The sequence below is a fragment of the Pseudorca crassidens genome, chromosome 7 (genome assembly GCF_039906515.1).
Source record: "Pseudorca crassidens isolate mPseCra1 chromosome 7, mPseCra1.hap1, whole genome shotgun sequence".
NCBI classification, from domain to species: Eukaryota; Metazoa; Chordata; class Mammalia; order Artiodactyla; family Delphinidae; genus Pseudorca; species Pseudorca crassidens.
In genome coordinates this window covers 89125637-89149356 of record NC_090302.1, presented here as the reverse complement: position 1 = coordinate 89149356, position 23720 = coordinate 89125637, and the positions used below count along the sequence as shown (strand labels likewise).

General features: G+C 46.0%; 1 protein-coding gene across 9 annotated transcripts in view; it reads left to right on the top strand.

Moving 5' to 3' along the window:
• The window catches only part of WNK2 (WNK lysine deficient protein kinase 2), a 155896-nt gene that overhangs the window by 119521 nt on the left and 12655 nt on the right, over window positions 1-23720 (top strand). For 5 of the 9 annotated variants that reach the window (XM_067744899.1, XM_067744903.1, XM_067744898.1 and 2 more), the window contains 5 exons: window positions 449-663; window positions 1572-1760; window positions 2487-2585; window positions 9040-9084; window positions 10557-10816. In XM_067744899.1, coding sequence (XP_067601000.1) covers window positions 449-663; window positions 1572-1760; window positions 2487-2585; window positions 9040-9084; window positions 10557-10816 — 808 coding nt within the window. The remainder of the gene's footprint in view (window positions 1-448; window positions 664-1571; window positions 1761-2486; window positions 2586-9039; window positions 9085-10556; window positions 10817-23720) is intronic. The other 4 variants (XM_067744900.1, XM_067744902.1, XM_067744901.1 and 1 more) reach the window with 4 other exon arrangements.

Below are 23720 nucleotides of genomic sequence, written 5' to 3'. Positions count from 1 at the left end.
GCCTGATAAGCTGAGGCAGCCCTCCAGTTCTGAGCACTGATTATTTGTTGCTTCACCCATGTTCGTGATTAGGGTTTGTGTTGTAAGCATAAATGTGTGAAGTTGTTCATACCGCTCCCCCTACCACTAAAAAACATAGCAATGTCACAAGTCTGGATATCAGAAAACTTGAATCTCCTTAGGCTGGGCTTCATGGAGTTCTCTGTTGCTGGGTGTGTTGATGCCAGAGGCCCCCAGTGATACTCCCACTTGGCTTAGATGTAAACAGAAAGTGATGTTTAAATGCCCCCGTGTCCCCTGTGCGTGGCCCATCTGCCCAGGCTACCCTGTGGGCTCCCCGCCGCACTCCTCACACCTGTCCTGCCAGCCCCGGGCTCTCCTGCAGGGGCCTCGTGTTGGAATCAAGCAGAATGCCCACCTGGCTTCCCTCTTCACTTCCCTCCTGCAGGCATCTGAAGGAGATCTCGGAGCTACAGAGTCAGCAGAAGCAGGAGATTGAGGCACTGTACCGCCGCCTAGGCAAGCCGCTGCCCCCCAACCTGGGTCTCTTCCACACGGCACCTCCAGTCGGCCGCCGGAGAAGGTCCAGCAAGAGCAAGCTGAAGGCGGGGAAGTTGCTGAACCCCCTGGTGCAGCAGCTCAAGGTCGTGGCCTCCAGCACAGGTTGGCCCAGGGCCCTCCTGGCCGCCCTCATGCGTGGGGGCCGGGCAGGCGGGAGGCAGGCACGAGGTCCTGAAAAAGCGCTTCTTGAATCTCCTTGCACTGGAGCAGGGAAGCCGTTTCAGGCCTGGGAGAGTTCGGGCCTCTGCCCCTCCTACCGGGAAGGAAGGACTGAGGGGCAGGCTTTCGCGGAGTCCTCGGCCACCTGTGGTTGCAGTGTGCTCCTCCTTGCAGAATGCTGCCTGGGATGGAGGCTGCTTCCTCTGACCCCGTTTCTCAGGCATATGTCACCCCCTGACAGAGGGGGTCGAACAGCTGCCTTGGTTGGGGGGAGAGGATGGTAAGGCTCCGCCACCCCTAGCCTTTAACCGCAGTGCCCAGGCACTGAGAGTGCACCCTGACCCCAAGCCCCCACACTCTGGGGTGGGGACCCAGGGAGCTGAAATCCCCAAATGCGCCAGGTAGGAAGCCAGCAGTGAGTTAACCTTAAGCCCTCCCTCTCCATGTTACAGAATAACCTGCAGGGCACACATCCAAGGATTACAAGGATTACACAAAACTACATGAATTCCATGCCAATTCCTAAAACTAACATGAGACTTACGAGAATGAGGAAATCCACAGGTCCCCTTTGAGCCTAGGTGTGCATCTCCAGGTGTGCTGTGGTCTTTTCACTGCACTTGCACAACACAGGCTGGCACAGTGTTGGTGATTAGTAGAAAGAGTGGTCGTTTTCTTTGATCTTCCTGACACCCCCACATGGGCGACCCAGCCATGCCCCCGTTGCCTGCAGGGACTCAGCTTCCCCAAGGTCACCCAGCAAAGAGCAGGGAGGATAGACATGGCCTGAGCTGGCTGGTCTGTCCTGTGGTGCCTCATCGTGCCTGTCACCCCTTCTCCCCCCAACCCAGGTCACTTGTCAGACTGCAGCAGAGCCCCTCCTGCTAAGGACCCTGCCCAAGCTGGGGCAGGGCCCGCAGCAGCTTCAGACCCATGTGGGAAGGCAGTTCAGACCCAGCAGCCTTGCTCCGTGCGGGCCTCCCTGACTGCAGACATCTGCTCCGGCTTGGCCAGTGATGGAGGCGGAGCGCATGGCCCAGGTGATTCCCAGCTCGCCCGTCTCCGAGCATGTGCTAGCCTCGTAGGGCCCGTGTGGCATAGAGGGGACGTGAGCTGCGGCCAAGGCTGCCGACAGCTTCTTAAGGAAAAAAATAATAGACGTAGCTTTTGAATGAAAAAAGTGGATGGCCTTCCCATCGTCGAGTCTTGCTGTAAGCAGCTCAGAGGGAGGTGCGCTTTGCAAGAGCCGGCCTGGGGAAGGCGCCAGGACCAGTGAGAGGTCAGATGTGGCGTCTGCTGCGTGCTCTGCGCCGGTTCCCAGGCACTAGCCCACCCCGTCCCACCCCATTCCCCACTAAACATGGGTCCTTCCGTCAGGAGGGCCAGCTGGGGGGACGAGGGCACAGCTCTCGAGCTGGGAGATTGGCCTTGAGGAGGAAATGCTCGTCACCGCTGCCGTGGACGTAGCAGCTACGCGATGAGGTGCTCCACCCCCCACCATCTCTGTCCAGAGAAGTCGTGGTGACCGCTGCCGGTGCCCACCCCCCACCCTGCCCCGCACGCTCTCCTGGGGTCCGCTTCTTTTCCGCTCCAACACTGCCTCCTTTGCATTACATGGTCAGTGGCTGTGGTCCTCTGGGCTGGGCTAGGTGGAGCCGTGGATGCTAAGTGAAGAGGCTGATATGGCTTGTGGTGTGTAGGAGGAATCCCAGAGACTGTACTTGATGCCTGTCTCTTTGTTTTCTTCCCTCTATATTCATTTGCAGGCTGGACGGTTTACCACCCAACGTCTGAGAGAGTGACCTATAAGTCTAGTAGCAAACCTCGCGCTCGATTCCTCAGTGGACCCGTGTCTGTGTCCATCTGTCTGTATTTGTTCTTTTGTATTTTATCACCTCCTGGCCCTTGGTTTCTCCCCTGCCCCTCCCTGTCTTCATTACCTTCCATACATTCTGTAGGACGCCTACCCCACCCCATTGAAATCACCTATTTAATATAAGAAACGGAACCCCGTCCATGCCCACCCTTCTGGCCCCAGAAAGCGCCAGTGCATGCTCTTGGCTGGCTCATGCCCGGACACCAAAAGCATGTGCAGTGGCTCACCCACTCCTGGCCTTGGGCGCTCTGCCGCCAGGCCCCCAGGTGCTCTGCATTTCTCTCGTCACTCGTTTGTTTAGTGTTTTTTTCTTTTTTTATGTTGGACGTAGTTTTATTTCTGTTGCGATTGTGGCAAATTTACACGTCCGCTGTCCCCAGCTCCAGCGACAACAAAAAGACAACCCCGGCCTTCTCTAGACGCATGGTGTGTTTCACACGTGTCTGGACTCTGAAGACATGCATGTAGCAAGCTGAGACAGTTCTAGAAGGTCACTGGAGGGTGTAACTTCTGTACAAGGGCCGTATCACAACATCCAGTACTGTTAACCCACTGCCCCACTCCCTGCATGTGGAAATGCTGAGAGAACGTGCTCCAGCTAGGATGTCCCAGCCCCCCTCTCCATTCTGGTCACGTCAGGAATCTCTAACCCTGAGAGATGTGATTCCCAGCCTCCTGCTGTGCCTCCCTTTCTGGGCCCGGCCCCTCCTGGTCTTGTCTCTAGCTGGAGCACTTTACTTGGTGTATTTCCTTCTCATCTCACTGACCTCAGAGATGAAGTCAATTATTCAGTTCCTCAAAGCTCTGCTAAACCAAAACTCAAGTCCCAGTCAGACTCCCTGGAACACCCTCCTAGTACCCAAGGACTCCATGTCCAGGAGTGGCACATCTGCTCAGGCTGTCCAAAATCGTTTTCATTCCTCAGATCAATTGGCCAATGATTCAAAAGCTGTGAGGTTTTCAGGTTTTTGTTTTTCAACGGAAAAGTTAAGCTTTTAACCAGTTGGATTGTACATGCTGGTTTAGGGCATGTGGCTTTTGCTGGTACAATAAAGATACATTGTGCTTGTTGTGATCTGAGGCCACGTCCATGGCAGCCGTCCATCAGCGTTCAGTGTCCATCCCCATCAGAGGGACTCTGGCACCCTCCTGTGGGAGGGACAGGTTGGAGGCATAGGACCACATAGAAATGCTCAGGGACTGCCCAGTGCTTCTTGTCCACTAACAGGGGCCCTATTTCAGCTCGAGTGTCATGGGGCTACTGGTTAGTTGCTAAGTTGGGTGGGGGGCTGGGAGGCCTGCATGCATCCTGGCTCCCTGCTTACCTCATGGCATCACTCACTGGTCCTCTTCTGCCCGTGTGTGCCTGGCTCTTGCCTGAGAAGCTGTGGTGAGGGCACCTGGGTCTCCAGGTGTCTCATGGTCGGACAAGTATGTGTATCACTGCTGGGAGGGTGGCTGGCCAGGCGTGGGAAGCAGATGAGAGCAGGGCACTTAGAATAAAAGTGTGTGAGTGACCAGCACCACGTTCGCCCCCGAGGTCATTGCCATGCTACCTTTCTACCCACGTGGTTCTTTTTTTTCCTAAGGGTTTTCATTTGCATCGTTAATTATTGTTCCAGGCTAAAAAAAATTTTTTTTGAGGCACAGTAGGGACAAAAGGTTTATGTTATACTTCTGTCTCTGTGGCCAGGAGGAAAGGAATGTGTGAGGCATGGCTTGGTGGAGCCAGGGACCAGGCCTAGGCAGGTTGATTTTAGGTAGTGGTACCTGCTGGCCTGGAAGGCCTTATTCCCTCTGATGCTGTGAATCTGATGGTACTGCTCATTTTCACACCCTGGCGCTTTTAGGCACACCTTGGCTGAGTTCCTAGTCTTCGGGCCACAGCTTGGCCCCCACATGGTCTGAGGTTGCTGGTCCGAGACTGTGCTGTGGGTTCCTGCCCTGGGCCCTCTCGCCCACAGGCCTCCAACTGGGGGCATGTGCAGGCTCAGCCTGAGCTCCTGCTGCTCTAACGGGGTGGGATGCCCCAGGGCACCCCCTCCTGTCCCATGTGCTCTGGCATTTGCCAAGCCCTCTAGGGGTCCTCAGTCTGCTGGTTTCTGGGTGACCAAGGAGCTTTGTGGTCCGAGAGGAGACTGAGTACATGCCTGTGAGAGACTGGAGGGAGATTCAAAGCTGGTTGCAGCCCCTGAGGGCTGAGAGGCAGGGGGACTTTGGGCAAAGATTGTAGAGAGGAGGGCATGCAGAGCAGTTGGAAGACCCTGAAGTGTGCCCACTCGGTGGGATCTGGGTTGGCTGCGAGGGCTGGAGGGAGCTTGAACTTGGGTGCTGAGAGCCACGGCTTTGGGGATGTGGGGGCAGCTAGCCCAGCCCAGAGCTAAAGCCAAAAGAGGGTTTTCAGTTTGCTGCCTTGAACTGAACAGGAGCCAAGACGCTAGGAAAATAAAACCTGTGTTAAGCTTTGGAGTACAGAAAGAAGGTCCCAGCTTCATTGAAGCTCAGAGAAGATGAGAGAGGTTGGAGATGGGTGGGGGCGACTGGGGTGGAGCTGCAGGCAGCTTCAGGAGGTGAGGAGGTAACTTGGGGTGGGTGAGGCAACCATGCACAGGATGGAGAGCCGGGGGAGGGAGGGTAAGCCTGGACGCCTCTGTGGGGCGGGTGCCGGGACAGGCCAGCCGTCGGAGCAGTAGGCAGGCCGGCCCGCAGGGAAGGGCAGATGTGGGGCTGAGGCTCTGGGCACAGAACCCTCCCTGCGGCCAGTGGAGGGTTCAGGGAAGCTTGGAGTCGGTGCGGAGTGGGGGTGCGTGGTCGTGTTCAGAAGTGGTTCTGTGCTGTTAGTCAGAAGCTGTTGTCAGACCCATTGATCCTCCCTGCCTCTGGCTCCTCCTCATCTGAACAGAGGCAGGTGCGGGTACCCTTCCAGGACTTTCTCTGTGCATGTAGAACGATGGGGTCTGCTTTGTGTTTTTCGCACGTGTCCATCAGCAGCAGGCCAGGTGCCCATGCTGTAGCACGTTTGTCTCTGGGACCCCCAGGGGCTGCTGTGCAGCCCCCAGGTCCTTCCCTCACCTGGGAGTGTTCTCATCTCTCCCTGTGGGGACTCAGGCAGGGGAGGTCACCCAGGGAGGAGACACCCCCTCACAAAGCCCCAGCCCACCCTACGACCACTCAGGTCGAGCTGTCCGAAGGGCAGGCCCTGTGCCAGCTGGGGAGTGAAGCTCAGGGTGGAGTCACCCTAGGGCAGAGCCGAGACACATCCTGCTTCCCTGTTCATGCTGCACAGGAGAGTTTCAGCACTTGTCTTGGCTCGAGACTAGGGGGCCGGATACAGAGACGCCCGGAATGATGTTTTGGCTCTATAGGCCATTTGTTTCTGGTGCCAGAACAGAGTGTCTAATGCCACTGTCAGGTGAAAGGCTGACCGTTGGAGGTACCCCTCTTGTCACGGGGAAGGTGGGGAGGCCCCTGGCTGGTCCACACTGAGGCTGCGGGCCCCAGTTCCCGTGAGCTTCGTTAGTATTTGAACACTGACAAACAGCAGGTGTGGTCGTGGCTACAGGGCCTGGCCCACTTCTTGAGCAGTCTGCCCGCATCGGATACTCTGGGACTTGAGGTGTCCCTTGAGCGGTCCAAGGGTCTAGACGGCACTGGGTGCCCGAAGTGCTGACCGTCCACACCAGGAGCAGCCTTTGTTTCCATGCCAAAGTGAATGTGGGGGCAAAGTGGTGTGGGGGCCTCACTGCACACAGGCCTGGGTGCTGCCTGAGACCCCTGGCCTGGCTGTGAGGGCAGGTGGCTGGTGGCTCTGTGGGCGACTCCTGCAGACACGTGCTGCACCAGGACAAGGCTTTAGGTCATCCAGTGTGTTGCTCCTTTGCAGTCTGGGAAGAACAGTTTTCCCAACAGCTGGGAGAGGCTGCCAAGCCCTGCGTCCCTAGCATCTGCCCTTGTGGAAGCTTCTCTGAGTCGTTCTGGGGCCTCTAAGCCAGCTCTTGCCAAGCCTTGGCTAGGGACGGAAGTCCTACAGGGGAAGACTCACTCTTCATGGGAAACCAGGGGTGGGGCTGGTTAAAACTATTATGCCCCATGTGGGCCTGATGTGGGCTTCCTGTGGGCCCACGTGGGTCCCCTGTAGGCCTCCTGTGGGCCGTAAGTGGGCCCCTTGTGGGTCCCATGTGGGCCCTCTGTGGGTCCTGTGTGGCCTTCGTGCCCTTGTGTTGCTGCCTTGTAGCCTGCTGGCTCTGTAGGCAGGAACTCGATGTATACACTAGCACAGTACGGGTTGAGCAGGGCTGGGTGGAGGCTTGTTCATCAGCTTCTCTGAGTCGTTCAGATTGTTCAATCTGTCTGCGTGGTGGGTGTTGAGGGCAGGACCCAGGCCAGGGAACAGACACGGGGGAGGAGATTCAAGTGGCCACCTGAGGATGGACAAGGGCTCTGGTGTGAGTATGGACTGGTTAGCCACACGATGCCTGCTCAGCTGTGGTTCTGCACTGAGCCGGACAGTGTGGCCTCAGTGTGGAGGGACCCGAATCTGGTTGGTTTGTGTTTAAAGGTCCACCCTAAGGGCTGGGAGCTGTCTGTATTCCGGTCATCTCAGGGCCTGTGTTCAGCGAGGGCATGGAAGGCTGGGGGCTATCCGTGCTCCATCTCCTCGGGCTGTGTCCGGTGAGGGTGTGGAGGTCTCAGTGGGCTGGTATCGCTCTCTGGCTCTGAGCACCGTGTCCTGGTGGCCGATGGCTTTGACCCTGGGTTCCCGGGAAGGTCGGTCTGGGGCCCTGATCGCAGGCCCAGGCTCTGTCTAGCACTCCTGACCAGGCAGCTCCTGGGGCTGGCTGGCGTGTTCTCTTTCCTGTGAGCTCTGAATGCAGAGCTCTAGCTGCACTAGGAGGTGCCAGGCAGGCACAGAGAAGCCTTTTGAAAGAACCTGCTACTGTGAGGCTGCAGGGACCTGGCAGAGTGATTAGTCCCATGTCCCAGGGTCATCTCTAGGGGACTGCTACGGCCCAGAGGACGCTACAACCACAGGAATCTGACTAGGAAACGTGCACTCATCTGGTGCCCTGCATGCTCACAGAGCCCAGGACCCTCCTCCCTTCGTGCCTCAGAGCCCCCAGAGGGCCTTGTGCTCTCAGTTGGGGTCCATCACAGGACACAGACCAGCAAAAACACTTTAAAGTTCCCACTGAGAATCAGTCAGTCTGGATTGCTGGCCTTTTTTGGTTTTATTAGCACATTAGAGACCCCAACAGAATATCACCTCCCTTTTTATCAAGTCAGCCTCATAGAACACAACAGAATGAGCAAAAATAAGTGCAACTCAATTTGAGCTAGGTTTCTGAGCCCAGTGGGCACAGCTCTTCCCCAAGGAGCCTTTGTCCCCGTCCCCAAATGCAGGAGGCAGCATCTTGCCTTCCACAGCGAGAGTGCTAGGAATGACTGTGTGGCGGGCACCCTCCAGGGAGTATGGGGTGTGCAGGGAATTGTGCTCCAGGCGACGGGGCCGTGGGCCGGAGCACAGACACCCTCCGTGCTAGTGTGGCCTTGCTGAGTGACCTTGGGGACACCTGAGCCGTCCTTGCCCATCCCACGTTTGCCTGCTTGGCTCCCTGGGATGCCACTGGGTAAGCTGGGTGTAGCAGCCCCTCCCAGGCAACTCATCTGCCCTCCAGGTGGGCACTGACTGTCAGTGCCAGACACTAAAGTCACTGCCCATCTGTCTTAGCACAGACAGCCTCTGGGGAGCACAGGGCCTGGCAGCATTTAGTCATGGTGCAATAAGGAGGCCTCGCCCTGCCCCAGTGGACCTGGAATACCAGATGAGGCAGCAGCGATACAGAGAATCAGGGTCGGCCCTGCCTCCCACCTCTCTAGATAGGCCCCTCAGATTTCCTCACCACACTTGTCACTGGCCTGTTCAGGGCAGCTGTCCAGGATCTGGGATTGGCCTCAAACCTGCAAAACAATGTATCTTTTTGCACTTGGAAAACTGCCCATGGGCCTCCCTCTGGGCAGAGCTAGGCTCTGCTCCATTGAGAGCTCTCCTGGCTGACTCTTAGTGGGTTTCCTGCCTCAACCAGCGGGGCTCCCAGAAACCTTACATTTGAAAGCCAAGCAGTGTGCTTTGCTTTTTTTTTTTTTTCTCCTTTCTCTCTCTCTCTCTTTTGTTTTTTGAATATGCTTCTAGAGACACACACACTTCTACCTGAAGCTTGGGGCTTGGCCCTGCACCTCCGCCCCTCGGCGAAGCTCGTGTGAACCTCCACACTGACTTGGGGGCCGCCCAGTTAGCCCAGGAGGCTGGTCCCTTCTCTCTGAACTGCTGGCCTTTGCTCCTCCTCACACACTGATGACTTTTGCTTAGAGTGTGGTGGCTTGTCCCCCATGTGTGCTGTCCTGCCTAACCCTGTGGTCTTGTGTCATTTCTTCTTCCCTTGCAGGGTCTGCCTTGAAGCGTCTCTGTCTAGGCAAAGAGCACAGCAGTCGTAATTATCGGGTTTTTTACCCCTTGTCCGCTTCCATCGCATGGGCTTTATTGTCGCTAGTGTGCATCAGGGTTTCCGCAACTAGACCGGGAGCCAAGGGCCCAGCGGGTGGCCGGGCGTGGGCCTGCTCTGCGCCCACCCTTCACAGGTGCTGCTTGGCCTCCGCCTGGCGAGATAGCCGCCCTCGGGCGCCCTTTTGAGTCTCCATGGCTCCTAGAGTTTGTGCATTCTTGCCAGTTCACATCTAACAGGCTGTCCTTCTCCGGAACATCCACATATTACCAATCATTAATTGGCTCCTTTTCCAAAACCGTAGGAATGAGTATTTCCTTGAAGTGCTAAAGATGAGTGCCCCTCACAGAGGAGAGATGCCAGGACAAAATGGGTATCAGTTTACCTGGGCCGCCCACTGCTCTCATCTCATGCCTTTTTTTTTTTTTTTTTAATTTATCTGTTTTTCTTTTCTGGCTGAAATGTTCATGTAGAAATAGCAGCGTGTGTAAAATCTCATCACTAATGTTTAACTGTTTGTGTCTGTGCTGTTTCATTGCTAGCCTCTAAAGTAAACTACATATTGCAATGGCTTGTTTGAAGAGATGGTCATTAGGTTATTTATTTAATGCAGAAAATTTAAAAATTGGTTTATCCAAAATTGCCAATAAGAAATTATGTGCTGGGGAAGGAAAGGGACACAATTCAAAAAAATTTAAAAGTCCTGTTTTGGTCATTTAAAAAGATCTTTGAGTGAAGTGGCCAAGTGCACTCACCTTTGTCCAGCTCCACCTAAGCCACAGCCCCAGGCCTTCCCGGGCAGCCGGGCCTCCCAGTTCCTCCTGTGATAGGCATCAGCCCCTCCGTTGGCACCAAGCTTGTAGACCCATGTCGGAAGGCTCTGGGTATTTGTATCCTTTATCGTTATTACACACTCTGGTGAGGAGAGGCGTGATTTCTGTGTCTTAAATTCCAAATCACCAAGTCATTATCATTCACGGAAACATCAGCAATCCAGCCTATTGCAAGCATTTTCCCTTTGCTGGAAGGATAGCAGCAGCTGCTAAGCATTCTGCCTGAAGTATTGTTGAACCACCTCTGAATCCTCATATTAGAGCTGAGAGTGCAGAAGCGTGAGGAATTTGCCCCCAGTCTGTGTCCAGCTGCACCAGGAGTTTTCTAAACTCTCTCACATGGGGGTCTGGTGGTCCTGGGCAGTGTGGGCACAGAGGATGCTGAGTGAGGCTGCCAGCAGCTGGGATCCTGTCCCCTGGCTGATGAGATGGGTGATGGCTGCCTGGCAATGCCCAGTCCCCTGAGGTCGCTCCACTGTGTCTAAAACTGCATGGACCCCCCAATGCAGACCATCTCCTGAAGCAAGGTGTTGCCTGGCTTAAGCGAGACCGCTGTATGAATGACTGCAGCCAGCCAGTGGTGCTGGCGTGTGGTGTCACCAACCCTGGCCTGTGTGTGCTCTCTAGGGTCCTCCACCAGCAGCCTGGTCCCGGGCCCTGAGCCGGGCCCCCAACCTGCCCTGCACATCCAGGCGCAGGTGAACAACAGCAACAACAAGAAAGGCACCTTCACGGACGACCTGCACAAGTTGGTGGATGAGTGGACAAGCAAGACAGTTGGGCCCACACAGCTGAAGCCGTCACTCAACCAGTTGAAGCAGACGCAGAAGTTGCATGACATGGAGGCCATGGCAGGCTGGCCCCCGGCCTCTGGCGAGGCACGGGCTGTAAGTGGGACACGGGGTGGGGGTGGGGGGCGGGGCGGGGCTTGCCCAGAGTCGAAGACACAGAATGGGAATGAAGCTGTGACTCCAGATCTCAGCAGAACCTCTGAGCAGCAGGCCTTAGCCCAGTGTTGGGCAGTGTCTAGGTGGGACTGGCCAGCAGCTTGCAGGTGTGGCCTCATCCTGGTGAGCCCACCTCAACCTGTCTTCCACCAGAGCCCAAGCTGGCAAAGTGGGTGGGGTCTGCACGACATACCCAGGGGACACCCCTTATTGAGTTTTAGCTCAGGTGCCCCAGACCACGTGGGGCAGAAGTGAGGAGCTGCTGTCTTAGGTTTTGTTGTGTGAATTGTTCCTGTATTAGGACCACTGACTTCAAAGCCTACTTGAAGGAGTATTCCCTCTTTTTCAGTCTCCTGGAGGAGTTTGTGCAAGATTATGTTATTTTTTCCTGAAATGTTTAGCAAAGTTCACTGGTGAAGCCATCTGGGCCAGGAGGGTTTTGTTTTTCTTTTTAACTTTTAATTTTTTATTGGAGTATAGTTGATTAACAATGTTGTCTTAGTTTCAGGTGTACATCAAAGTGATTCAGTTATACATATACATGTATCTATTCTTTTTCAAATTCTTTTCCCATTTAGGTTGTCACATAATGTTAAGCAGAGTTCCCTGTGCTATATAGTGGGTTCTTGTTGATTATCCATTTTAAATATAGCAGTGTGTACATGTCAATCCCAAACTCCCTATTCCTCCCGGACCCTTCTCCCTGGTAACCATAAGTTCAGTTCTCTAAGTCTGTGAATCTGTTTCTGTTTTGTAAATAAGTTCATTTGTATCATTTTTTAGTTTAGATTCCACATATAAGTGGTATTGTATGATATTTGTCTTTCTCTGTCTAACTTACTTCACTCAGTATGACAATCTCTAGGTCCATCCATGTTGCTGCAAATGGCATTATTTCATTCTTCTTAATGGCTGGGTAATATTCTGTTGTATATATGTACCACATCTTCTTTATCCATTCCTCTGTTGATGGACATGTAGATTGCTTCCATGTCTTAGCTATTGTAAAAAGTGCTGCAGTGAATATTGGGGTGCATGTATCCTTTTGGACCATGTTTTTCTCCGGATATATGCCCAGGAGTGGGATTGCTCCCCTATGATCTTTTACTTCAAAAAGTTTCAAACATACAAAAGATTGAAAATTCTTCAGTGAACTCTCAGGTACCTTCTACCTATGAGCTATGATTGACATTTTGCTGTTACATATTTATCACCCATGTCTACATCCCTTGAGGGTAAGGTTTCCATTTTGGATTTAATTTCTTTTACAGTTTTAGTACCATTTGGGTTTTCTATTTCTTCTTTCTGTTAAATACTGCTTTTCTAACAATTTGATACACTTCTAAATTTATCTGAGTTTTCCAATTAATTGGTATAAAGTTGTTTATAATATTTTCTCTTCACAGTTTGCAGGATTTGCAGTGATGTCTTGTTTTTCATTCTGATATTGGTGATTTCTCTGAATTTATATATTTTATTCGCCTTTTCAAAGAGCTCATCACTTTGATGGTAATTCTTTATTGTATATTTCATTAGCTTCTTCCTTTTATTTCTTCTCTTCTATCTTTGGGTTACTTTTTTGTTCTAGAAAGTTTCTTGAGATGTGTAGCGCATTGATTTTGAGCCTTTCTTCTTTTATAATACAGACATTCAGGCTATAAAATTCCTTCTAGTGGTATTAGCTGCATTCCAAAGGTTTTGATATGTAGCATTTTCTTTAACCTCTGATCAAAATATTTTATAATTTCCGTGGTGATTTGAGGTAATATATTTATTAATTTCCTCATGAGCTTTTTGATAGTGGTTTTCTGGGGATTTTTTAAGCCTAATTGCACTGTGATAAGAGAACAGATTTTGTGTGTTTCCAGTTCTTTAAAACTTGCTGGGACTGGATTTTTGACCCAAGCTGTCAGCCACTGCTCCACAGGTGCTTGAGGTCATCCTCTTTCATTCCCTCTCACGTCCACACTCCCAGTCTGAACTTTTGTTCCTCTTCTGTAGTAACCTTCTGACACTGCACCTCCATGAGTTTAACTCTTCAAATCTATTCTCCATTATTCTGGGACAGAACTGAGAATTCATAACACAGCCCCAAGGCCCTGCAGGTTCTGCACCTCAAGCCCTGGGCAGGCTAGTCTCTACTCTTCTGTCCAGACTCCACCACATCAGCTCTCAGTATCTGTGCTGGGCCAGGCCCTGTCGGTCAGCTCTGCTAATTCTGTTGTTCAGATGTCTGGGATTCTTTTTCTTTTCTTTTCAGAAAAGCCCCATTTGTTTATTTTTGTTTTTATTTACATTACTTTAGGAGGTGGGTCAAAAAGGATCTTGCTGTGATTTATGTCATAGAGTGTTCTGCCTGTTTTCCTCTAAGAGTTTGATAGTGTCTGGCCTTACATTTAGGTCTTTAATCCATTTTGAGTTTATTTTTTTGTATGGTGCTAGGAAGTGTTCTAATGTCATTCTTTTACATGTAGCTGTCCAGTTTTCCCAGCACCACTTACTGAAGAGGCTGTCTTTTCTCCATTGTATATTCTTCCCTCCTTTGTCAAAGATAAAGTGACCATATGTGTGTGGGTTTATCTCTGGGCTTTCTATCCTGTTCCATTGATCTATATTTCTGTTTTTGTTCCAGTACCATACTGTCTTGATTACTGTAGCTTTGTAGTATAGTCTGAAGTCAGGGAGCCTGGATTCCTCCAGCTCTTTCTTTCTCAAGATTGCTTTGACTATTCGGGGTCTTTCGTGTTTCCATACAAATTGTAAAATTTCTTGTTCTACTTCTGTGAAAAATGCCACTGGTAATTTGATAGGGGTTGCATTGAATCTGTAGATTGCTTTGGGTAGTAGAGTCATTTTCACAATGTTGATTCTTCCAATCCAAGAACATGGTATATCTCTGCATCTGTTTGTATCATCTTTTTAAAAAATTAATTAATTAATTTTTTAACATGTTTATTGGAGTATAATTGCTTAACAATGGTGTGTTAGTTTCTGCTTTATAACAAAGTGAATCAGCTATAGATATACATATATCCCCATTTCTCCTCCCTCTTGCATTTCCCTCCCAGCCCCCCATCCCACCCCTCTAGGTGGACTGTTAGTATCATCTTTGATTTCTTTCATCAGTGTCTTGAAAGACTTTCCTTCCTTTTAAATGCTGAGTCATAGTCCGTTGTACGTACATACCACATTTTGTTTTATCCGTTCATCCGTTGATGACACTTGGGTTGCTTCTACCTTTTAACTGTTGTGCATAATGCTACTATGAACATGGGTATATAGATATCTCTTTGAGTCTTTGCTTTCAGTTCTTTAGGGTATATACCCAGAAGTGGAATCACTAGATCATATGGTAATTCTAGTTTTAATTTTTTGAGGAATCACCAAACTACTTTCCAGAGCAGCTGCACCATTTTACATCCCCACCAACAGTACACAAGGGCTCCAGTTTCTCCACATCCTCTCTAATACTTTCTATTTTCTGATTTTTTTCATGGTAGCCATCTTGATAGGTGTGAGGTGGTTTGCATTTCCCTAATGATCAGTGATGTTGAGCATCTTTTCATGAGCTTATTGGCCATTTGTATGTCTTCTTTGGAAAAATAATTCAAGCCTTTTGCCTATTTTTTAAATATAAACAACAGATATTTATTTCTCACAGTCCCGGAGGCTGGACGTCTGACATGAGGATGTCAGCATGCAAGGGTGAGGGCCTCTTCCAGGTTGCAGACTTCTCATTGTATCCTCACATGGTGGAAGGGGTTTTTGCCCATTTTTTCATTGAGTTGTTTCTTTTTTTGTTGTTGACTTGGAGGAATTCTCTCTATATTCTGGATATTAATCGCTTTTCAGATATGTGATTTCCAAAAATAATTCCCATTCTGTGAGTTACCTTTTTACTCGGTTGATAATGTCTTTTGATGCATAAAGCTTTTTCATTTTTATGAATTCCAGTTTATTTTTTCTTTTGTTGCCTATGTCATTGGATTTGGCAATGATTTATTGCCAACTCCAATGTTATAAAGCTTTCCCCCCATGTTTCCTTCTAAGTGCTCTCTAAAGATGCTAAGAGTTTAATGATTGTAGCTCTTATGTTTAGGCCTTTTATCCATTTTGAGTTAATTTTTATATATGGTGTTTGGTAAGAGACCATGTTTATTCTTTTGCATGTTGATATCTAGTTGTCCCAGCAGTATTTGTTGAAAAAAACTGTCCTTTTCCCATTGAATGGTCTCGGCACCCTTTTTGAAAATCAATTGGTCATATATGCAAAGGTTTATTTCTGGATTTTCTATTCTATTCCGTTGGTGTACAGTCTGTCATGTTGCTAATATTACACTGTTTTGATTTCTGTAGCTTTGCAGTAAGTTCTGAAGTCAAGAAGTATGAGTCTTCCAACTTTGTTCTTTTTTAGGACCGTTTTGCTTATTGGGATCCCTTGAGAATCCAAACGAGTTTTAGGATGAGTTTTTCTATTTTTTGAAAAAATGCCATTGAGACTTTGATAGGGGTACATCAAATCTCTATAGATTGGCTTTGGGTGGTATTGACATATTAACAATATTAAGTCTTCAAATCCACGAACATGGGATGTCTTCCCATTTACTTATGTCTTCTTTAATTTCTTTTGGCAATGTTTTGCCGTTTTCAGTGTGTAAGTCTTTCAACTCCTTAGTTTAATTATTCCTAAGTATTTTATTCTTTTTTGTGCTTAAATGTAATTGTTCTCTTAATTTTCTTTTCAGATTGTTCATTGCTAGTGTATAAAAATACAACTGGGACTTCCCTGGCAGTCCAGTGGTTAAAACTCCATGCTTCCAATGCAGAGGATGCAGGTTTGATCCCTGGTTGGAGAACTAGGATCCCACATGCCACGTGGAGCAGCCAAAAAAAAAAAAAAAAAAAATGCCACTGATTTTGATGTGTTGATTTTCTACCCTGCAACTTTGCTGAATTCATAAATTAGTTCTAGCAGTTTGTGTGTGTGTGTGTGTGTGTGTGTGTGTGTGTGTTCTTTAGGGTTATCTGCATATAAGAAATGTTATTCTGAACAGAGATACTTTTACTTCTTCCTTTCCAATTTGGGTGCCTTTTATTTCCTTTTCTTGCCTAATTTCTCTGGGTAGAACTTCAAGTACTATATTGAATAGAAATGGAAAAAGTGGGCATCTCTGTCTTGATCTTAAAGGAAAAATGTTCAGTCTTTCACCATTGAGTGTGATGTTAACAAGGGTTTCTTCATATATGGCCTTTACCATACTGAGAAAATTCTATTTTATTTCTAGTATGTTGAGTGCTGTTGTCATGAAAGAGTGTTGGATTTTGTCAAATGGTTTTTCTGCATTAATTAAGATGATCATATTTTTTAACTCTTCATTCTATTTTTTTTTACATCTTTATTGGAGTATAATTGCTTTACAATGGTGTGTTAGTTTCTGCTTTATAACAAAGTGAATCAGTTATACATATACATATGTTCCCATATCTCTTCCCTCTTGCGTCTCTCTCCCTCCCACCCTCCCTATCCCACCCCTCTAGGTGGTCACAAAGCACTGAGTTGATCTCCCTGTGCTATGCGGCTGCTTCCCACTAGCTATCTATTTTACGTTTGGTAGTGTATATATGTCCATGCCACTCTCTCACTTTGTCACAGCTTACCCTTCCCCCTTCCCATATCCTCAAGTCCATTCTCTAGTAGGTCTGTGTCTTTATTCCCGTCTTACCCCTAGGTTCTTCATGACATTTTGTTTTCTTAGATTCCATATATATGTGTTAGCATACGGTATTTGTCTTTGTCTTTCTGACTTACTTCACTCTGTATGACAGACTCTAGGTCTATCCACCTCATTACAAATAGCTCAATTTCGTTTCTTTTTATGGCTGAGTAATGTTCCATTGTATATATGTGCCACATCTTCTTTATCCATTCATCCAATGATGGACACTTAGGTTGTTTCCATCTCCTGGCTATTGTAAATAGAGCTGCAATGAACATTTTGGTACATGACTCTTTTTGAATTATGGTTTTCTTAACTCTTCATTCCATTAATGGTGTGTTACATTGATTGATTTTCATATATTAAACCATCCTTGCAGGGTTGCACCTGGTCATGGTGTATACTCCTTCTAATATGCTATTGAATCCAGTTTGCTAATGTTTTAGTGAAGATTTCTACATCAGTATTTATCACAGGTATTTGTAATTTTTTTTCTTATGATGTCTTTATCTGGCTTTGATACCAGAGTGATGTTCGCTACATAGAATGAGTTAGGAAGTGTTCCCACCTCTTCAACTTTTTGGAAGAGTTTGAGAAATATTGGTGTTAATTCTTCTTTAAATGGTACAATTCACCATGGAAGCCGTCTGGTCCTGGGCTTTTCTTTGTTGAGAGGTTTTTTATTAATAATTCAATCTCACTACTTGTTACAGGTCTATTCAGATTTTCTATTTCCTCTTGAGTCAGTTTTGGAAGTTTGTGTGTTTCTAGGAATTTGTCTATTTCATCTGAGTTATCCAGTTTGGTAGCTAAAGACTTTGCCAATTTTTGATCTTTTTAAAACACCAACTTTTGGTTTTGTTGATTTTCCTTTATTGTTTTTCTATTTTGTATTTTGTTTATCTCAGTTTATTATGGTATACAGTTAAGTTATTGGCTTAAGATCTTTCTTCTTTTTTAATGTAGACATCTGCAGTTATAAATTTCCCTCTGGACACTTCTTTTGCTATATGTAATAGATTTTAGTATCTTGTGTTTTCCTTTTCATTTGTTCTAAGGTGTTCTCTGATTTCCCTGTGACTACGTCTTTGGCTATTTGGTTGTTTGAGTGCATTGTTTACTTTCTACATATATGCCAGTTTTCTAGTTTAATTTTTTTTTTAATTTCATTCATTGTGTTAGAAAAGATACTTTGTATCATTTTAATCTTTTAAAATTGTTTTGTGGACTAACATATGGCCTGTTTTGGAGAATGTTCCCTGTGCACTTTAAAAGAATGTGTCTTTGTTTTGTGCCACCCTCAGTCTATCAATAGTGATGCTATCAGCTAGAAATGCTTGGGAGCACTCACCTGGGCCTGGGTTCCCCTGTCAGAACCAGTCATATGGCTGGACCAACCCTTGTGGTTCTTAATATGATTGCAAGATTCTTCAGCAATAACCATCAGTAAACTGTGGAAAGGAGAAGCTTTATTACTTACCGGTCTGGAGGGGAGGGTTACATGACACACCTGGGGCTACATAGTGAGGTGGCAAGGAGGGAGAGAGAAAGAGAGAGGGTGAGAGAAACAGACAGGCAGGCCTGGGGTTCTGCTTTTATTGGAGTTTCACTAGTTCATTCCTTATTTGTGAACTTAAAATGTAAGAGTGGGAATTAAAGTGCAAGAAGAAAAGAAAAAGGCAAATAGCCAAATGGTCAGTTATTTAAAATCAATCAGAGATCTCTAAATTACAGGAGCTCGGATGGGGGGTGGGTGAAGGGGATGGTAGGTCTTTATCTAGTTGTGTGGCTGGCAGTGTTATTATTTGAGATGGCTTCTTTGAAGTGGGTGCCTCAGGAAATCAAAGCTTAAGTCAGGCACTTGCATTACAAAAAAAAAAAAGAAAGAAAAGCTACTTGTCAGGGCTTACACTGCAGAATTCTGCTCTCATTGGGTGAAATGTTTTGTAAATGTTTGTTAAGCCTAATGGGCTTGTGATGTTCAGGTCCTCTCCTTACTTATCTTGTATCTGGTTGTCCTATCCTTCATTGAAAGTGAAGTATTAAAGTTTGCAACTATATTGCTGTGATTTATGTCAAAGAGTGTTCTGCCTATGTTTTCCTCTAGGAGATTTATGGTTTTCAGTCTTATTTAAGTCATTAATTCATTTTGAGTTTATTTTTATATATGGTGTTAGAGAATGTTCTAATTTTATTCTTTTACAGGTAGCTGTCCAGTTTGCCCAGAACCACTTATTGAAGAGACTATCTTTTCTCCATTATATGTTTTTGCCTCCTTTCTGCTAGATTAATTGACTATAGATGTGTAGGTTTATTTGTGGATGTCCTATCCTATTCCATCGATCTATATTTCTGTTTTTGTGCCAGTACCATACTGTTTTGATGACTGTAGTTTTGTAGTATAGTCTGAAGTCAGGGAGCCTGATTCCTCCAGCTCCATTTTTCTTTCTCAAGATTGCTTCAGCTAATCAGGGTCTTTTGTGTTTCCATGCACATTTTTAAATTTTTTGTTCTAGCTCTGTGAAAAATGCCACTGGTAGTTTGATAGGGATTGCACTGAATCTGTAGATTGCCTTGGGCAGTATAGTCATTTTGACAATATTGATTCTTCCCATCCAAGAACATGGTATATCTTTCTATCTGTTTGTGTCATCTTCGATTTCTTTCATCAGTGTCTTATAGTTTTCGGAGTACAGGTCTTTTGTCTCCTTACGTAGGTTTATTCCTAGGTATTTTATTCTTTTTGATGTGATGGCAAATGGGATTGTTTCCTTAATTTCTCTTTCTGATCTTTCATTGTTAGTGTATAGAAATGCAACAGATTTCTTTGTATTCATTTTGTATCCTACAAATTTACCAGAATCATTGATGAGCTCTAGTAGTTTTCTGGTAGCACCTTTAGGATTTTCTATGTATAGTATCATGTCATCTCCAAACAGTGACAGTTTTACTTCCTCTTTTCCAATATGGAGACCTTTGATTTCTTTTTCTTCTCTGATTGCTGTGGCTAGGACTTCCAAAACTATGTTGAATAAAAGTGGCGAGAGTGGACATCCTTGTCTTGTTCTTCATCTTTGAGGAAATGCTTTCAGTTTTTCACCATTGAGAATGATGTTGGCTGTGGGTTTGTCATATATGGCCTTTATTATGTTGAGGTAGGTGCCCTCTATTCTCACTTTCTGGAGAGGTTTTATCATAAGTGGGTGTTGAATTTTGTCAAAAGCTTTTTCTATTTTCATCTATTGAGATGATCATATGGTTTTTATTCTTTAATATGTTAATGTGGTGTATCACACTGATTGATTTGCAGATATTGAAAAGTTCTTGCATCCCTGGGATAAATGCTACTTGATCATGGTGTATGATCCTTTTAATGTGTTGTTGGATTTGGTTTGCTAGTATTTTGTTGAGGGTTTTTGCATCTGTATTCATCAGTGATACTGTTCTGTAATTTTCTTTTTTTGTAATATCTTTGTCTGGTTTTGGTATCAGGGTGATGGTGGCCTCAGAGAATGAGTTTAGAAGTGTTCCTTACTCTGCGACTTTTTGGAATAGTTTCAGGATAGGTGTTCACTCTTCTCTAAATGTTTGAAAGAATTCACCTATGAAGCCCTCTGGTCCTGGACTTTTGTTTGTTTGGAGTTTTTTAAATCACAGATTCAATTTCAGTACTTGTAATTGGTCTGTTCGTATGTTCAGTTGCTTCCAGGTTCAGTCTTGGGAGATTGTACCTTTCTAAGAATTTGTCCATTTCTTTTAGGTTGTAGTAGTAGTAGTAGTCTGTTATGGTCCTTTTTATTTCTGTGGTATTGGTTGTAACTTCTCCTTTTTCATTTCTAATTTCATTTCTAATTTCATTTGATTTGGGCTTTCTCCCTTTTATTCTTGATGAGTCTTGCTAAAGTTTTATCAATTTTCTTTATCTTTTCAAAGAACCAGGATTTAGTTTCATTGATCTTTTCTATTGTTTTCTTTGTCTCTGTTTCATTTATTTCTGCTCTGATCTTTATGATTTCTTTCCTTCTACTAACTTTGGGTTTTGTTCTTTTTTCTCTAGTTGCTTTAGGTGTAACTTTACGTTGTTTATTTTAGATTTTTCTTATTTCCTGAGGTAAGCTTGTATCTCTATAAACTTCCCTCTTAGAACTGCTTTTGCTGTGTCCCAGAGGTTTCAGATCGTCATGATTCTGTTTTCATTTAGCTCTAGGTATTTTTTGATTTCCCCTTTGCTTTCTTCAGTAGTCCATTGGTTATTTAGTAACATATTGTTTAGCCTCCATGTGTTTGTATTTTTTGCAGTTTTTTTTCTTGTAGTTGATTTCTAATCTCATAGCGTTGTGGTTGGAAAAGATGCTTGAAATGATTTCAGTTTTCTTAAATTTAGCAAGGGTTGTTTTGTGGCCCAGGATGTCATCTATCCTGGAGAATGTTCCATGTGCACTTGAGAAGAATGTGTATTCTGCTGCTTTTGGATGGAATGTTCTGTAAATATCAATTAAGTCCATTTGGTCTAATGTGTCATTTAAGGCCTGTGTTTCCTTATTGATTTTCTGTCCGGATGATCTGCCCATTGATGAAAGTGGGGTGTTAAAGTCACCAGCTATTATTGTGTTACTGTCAATTTTTTCTTTTATGGATGTTAGCATTTCCCTTATATACTGAAGTGCTCCTATGTTAGGTGCATATATGTTAACAACTGTTACATCTTTTTGGCTTGATCCCTTGATCATTATGTATTGTCCTTCCTTGTCTTTTTTTTTTTTTTTTCTTCCTTGTCTTTTGTAACAGTCTTTATTTTAAAGTCTATTTTGTCTCACATGAGTATTGATACTCCAGCTTTCTTTTCATTTACATTTGCATGGAATACTTTTTTCCATCCCCTCACTTTTAGTCTGTATGTGTCTCTATAGCTTAAGTGGGTCTCTTATAAACAGCATATATACAGGTCTTATTTTTGTATCCATTCAGCCAGTCTGTATCTTTCAGTTGGAGCATTTAATCCTTTTACATTTAAGGTAATTATCAATACATATGTTCTTATTGCCCTTTTATTAATTGTTTTGGGTTTGTTTTTGTAGGTCTTTTTCTTCCTTTCCTACGTTTTTCTCTTCTCTTGTGATTTGATGACTCTGTACTGTTGTATTTGGATTCCTTTTTCTTATGTGTGTGTATATCTATTATACATTTTTGGTTTGTGGTTACCATGAGGTTTTGATACAGCAGTATACACACACACACACATATATGTACACACACACAATTGTTTTCAGTTGCTGAGCTCTTAATTTCAAATGTATTTCAAATATCCTGCATTTGTACTCTCTTCCTCTCACAATTATGGGTTTAGAGATCCTATTTGTGTGTGGATGATTTCTTACCTTTACTGTATGTTTGCCTTTCCTGGTGAGCTTTCCCATTTTGTAATTTTCTTGTTTCCAGTTGTGGCCTTTTCTTTTCCACCTAGAGAAGTTCCTTTAGCATTTGTTGTGAAACTGGTTTGGTGGTGCTGAATGCTTTTACCTGTTGCTTGTCTGTAAAGCTTTTTATTTCTCCGTTGAATCTCAATGAGCACCTTGCTGGGTCGAATATTCTTTCCCTTTCTTCATTTAAATCGTGCCACTCCCTTTTGGCCTGCAGAGTTTCTGCTGAAAAAATCAACTGATTAAAAAAAAAAAAAATCAACTGATAACCGTAAGGGGATTCCCTTGTACATTATTTGTTGCTTATTCCTTGTTGCTTTTAATATTTTCTCTTTGTCTTTAATGTTTGTCAATTTGATTACTGTGTCTTGGCATGTTCCTGCTTTGGTTAATCCTGCCTGGGACTCTCTGCATTTCCTGGACTTAAGTGAGTGTTTTCTTTCTCATGTTAGGGAATTTTTCAGCTATTATCTCTTCAAATATTTTCTCAGGCCCTTTCTCTCTCTCCTCTCCTTTTGGGACCCCTGTAATGTGAATGTTGGTGAATTTAATTTTGTCCCAGGGGTCTCTTAAACTGTCTTCATTTCTTTTCATTCTTCTTTCTTTATTCTGTTCTGCAGCAGTGATTTCCCCCTTTCTGTCTTCCAGCTCACTTATTCGTTCTTCTGCATCATTTATTCTGCTATTGATTCCTTCTGGTATATTTTTCATTTCAATTATTGTATTCTTCAACTCTGGTTGTTCTCTATATTTTCTAATTCTTTATTAAAAATTTCTTGTATTTTCTCACACTGTGCATCCATTCTTTTTCTGAGATCTTGGATCATCTTTACTATCATTATGCTGAATTCTTTCTCTGGTAGATTGCCTGTCTCTACTTTGCTTAGTTGTTCTTTGGGGTTTTATCTTGTTTGTCTGGAACAAATTCCTGTATTTGCAGACTCAGTTCTGCAGGCTGCCTGATTGTAGTAGTCTTGTTTCTGGTGTCTGCCCCGGTGGGTGAGGCTGGTATAGATGCTTGTGCAGATCTCCTAGTGGGAGGGTCTGGTGCCTGCCTACTGGTGGGTGGAGCTGGATCTTGGCCCTTTGGTGGGCCGATGGGCAGAACCGTGTTAAGGGATGTGTCTAGAGGTGGCTGTGGGCTCAAGAAGTCTTTAGGCAGCCTGTCTGCTGACGGGTAGGGCTGTTGTTTGGCCTGAGGCGTCCCAGTACTGGAGACTACAGGCTGTTGGGTGGGGCCAGGTCTTGGTGCTGATGACCCAAGCAAGATGTCTGCCTCCTTGAGAGTTCATGTAGCTGCACACTCCCTGAAATCTCCACCACCCATGTCCACATCCCAAGGGAGAGCCACAGCCACAACCCCCTCCCCAGGAGATCCTCCAAGACCAGCAGGTAGGTCCAGCCTAGGCTCCTGTGAAGTCACTGCCTTTGCCCTGGGTCCCAGTACATGCGAGACCTTGTGTGCACCCTCCAAGAGTGGAGTCTCCACTTCCCCTAGTCCTGTGGAGCTCCTGCAATCAAGCCTTCCTGGCCTTCAAAGCCAAATGTCTCTGGGGCTCCTCCCTCTGATGTCAGACCCCCAGCTGGGGAACCTAACGTGGAGCTCAGAACTCTAACTCCTGTGGGAGAACTTCTGCAATATAATAGTTCTCCAGTTGGTGGATCGCCCACCCAGGGTAATGGGATTTGATTATATTGTGAGTGTGC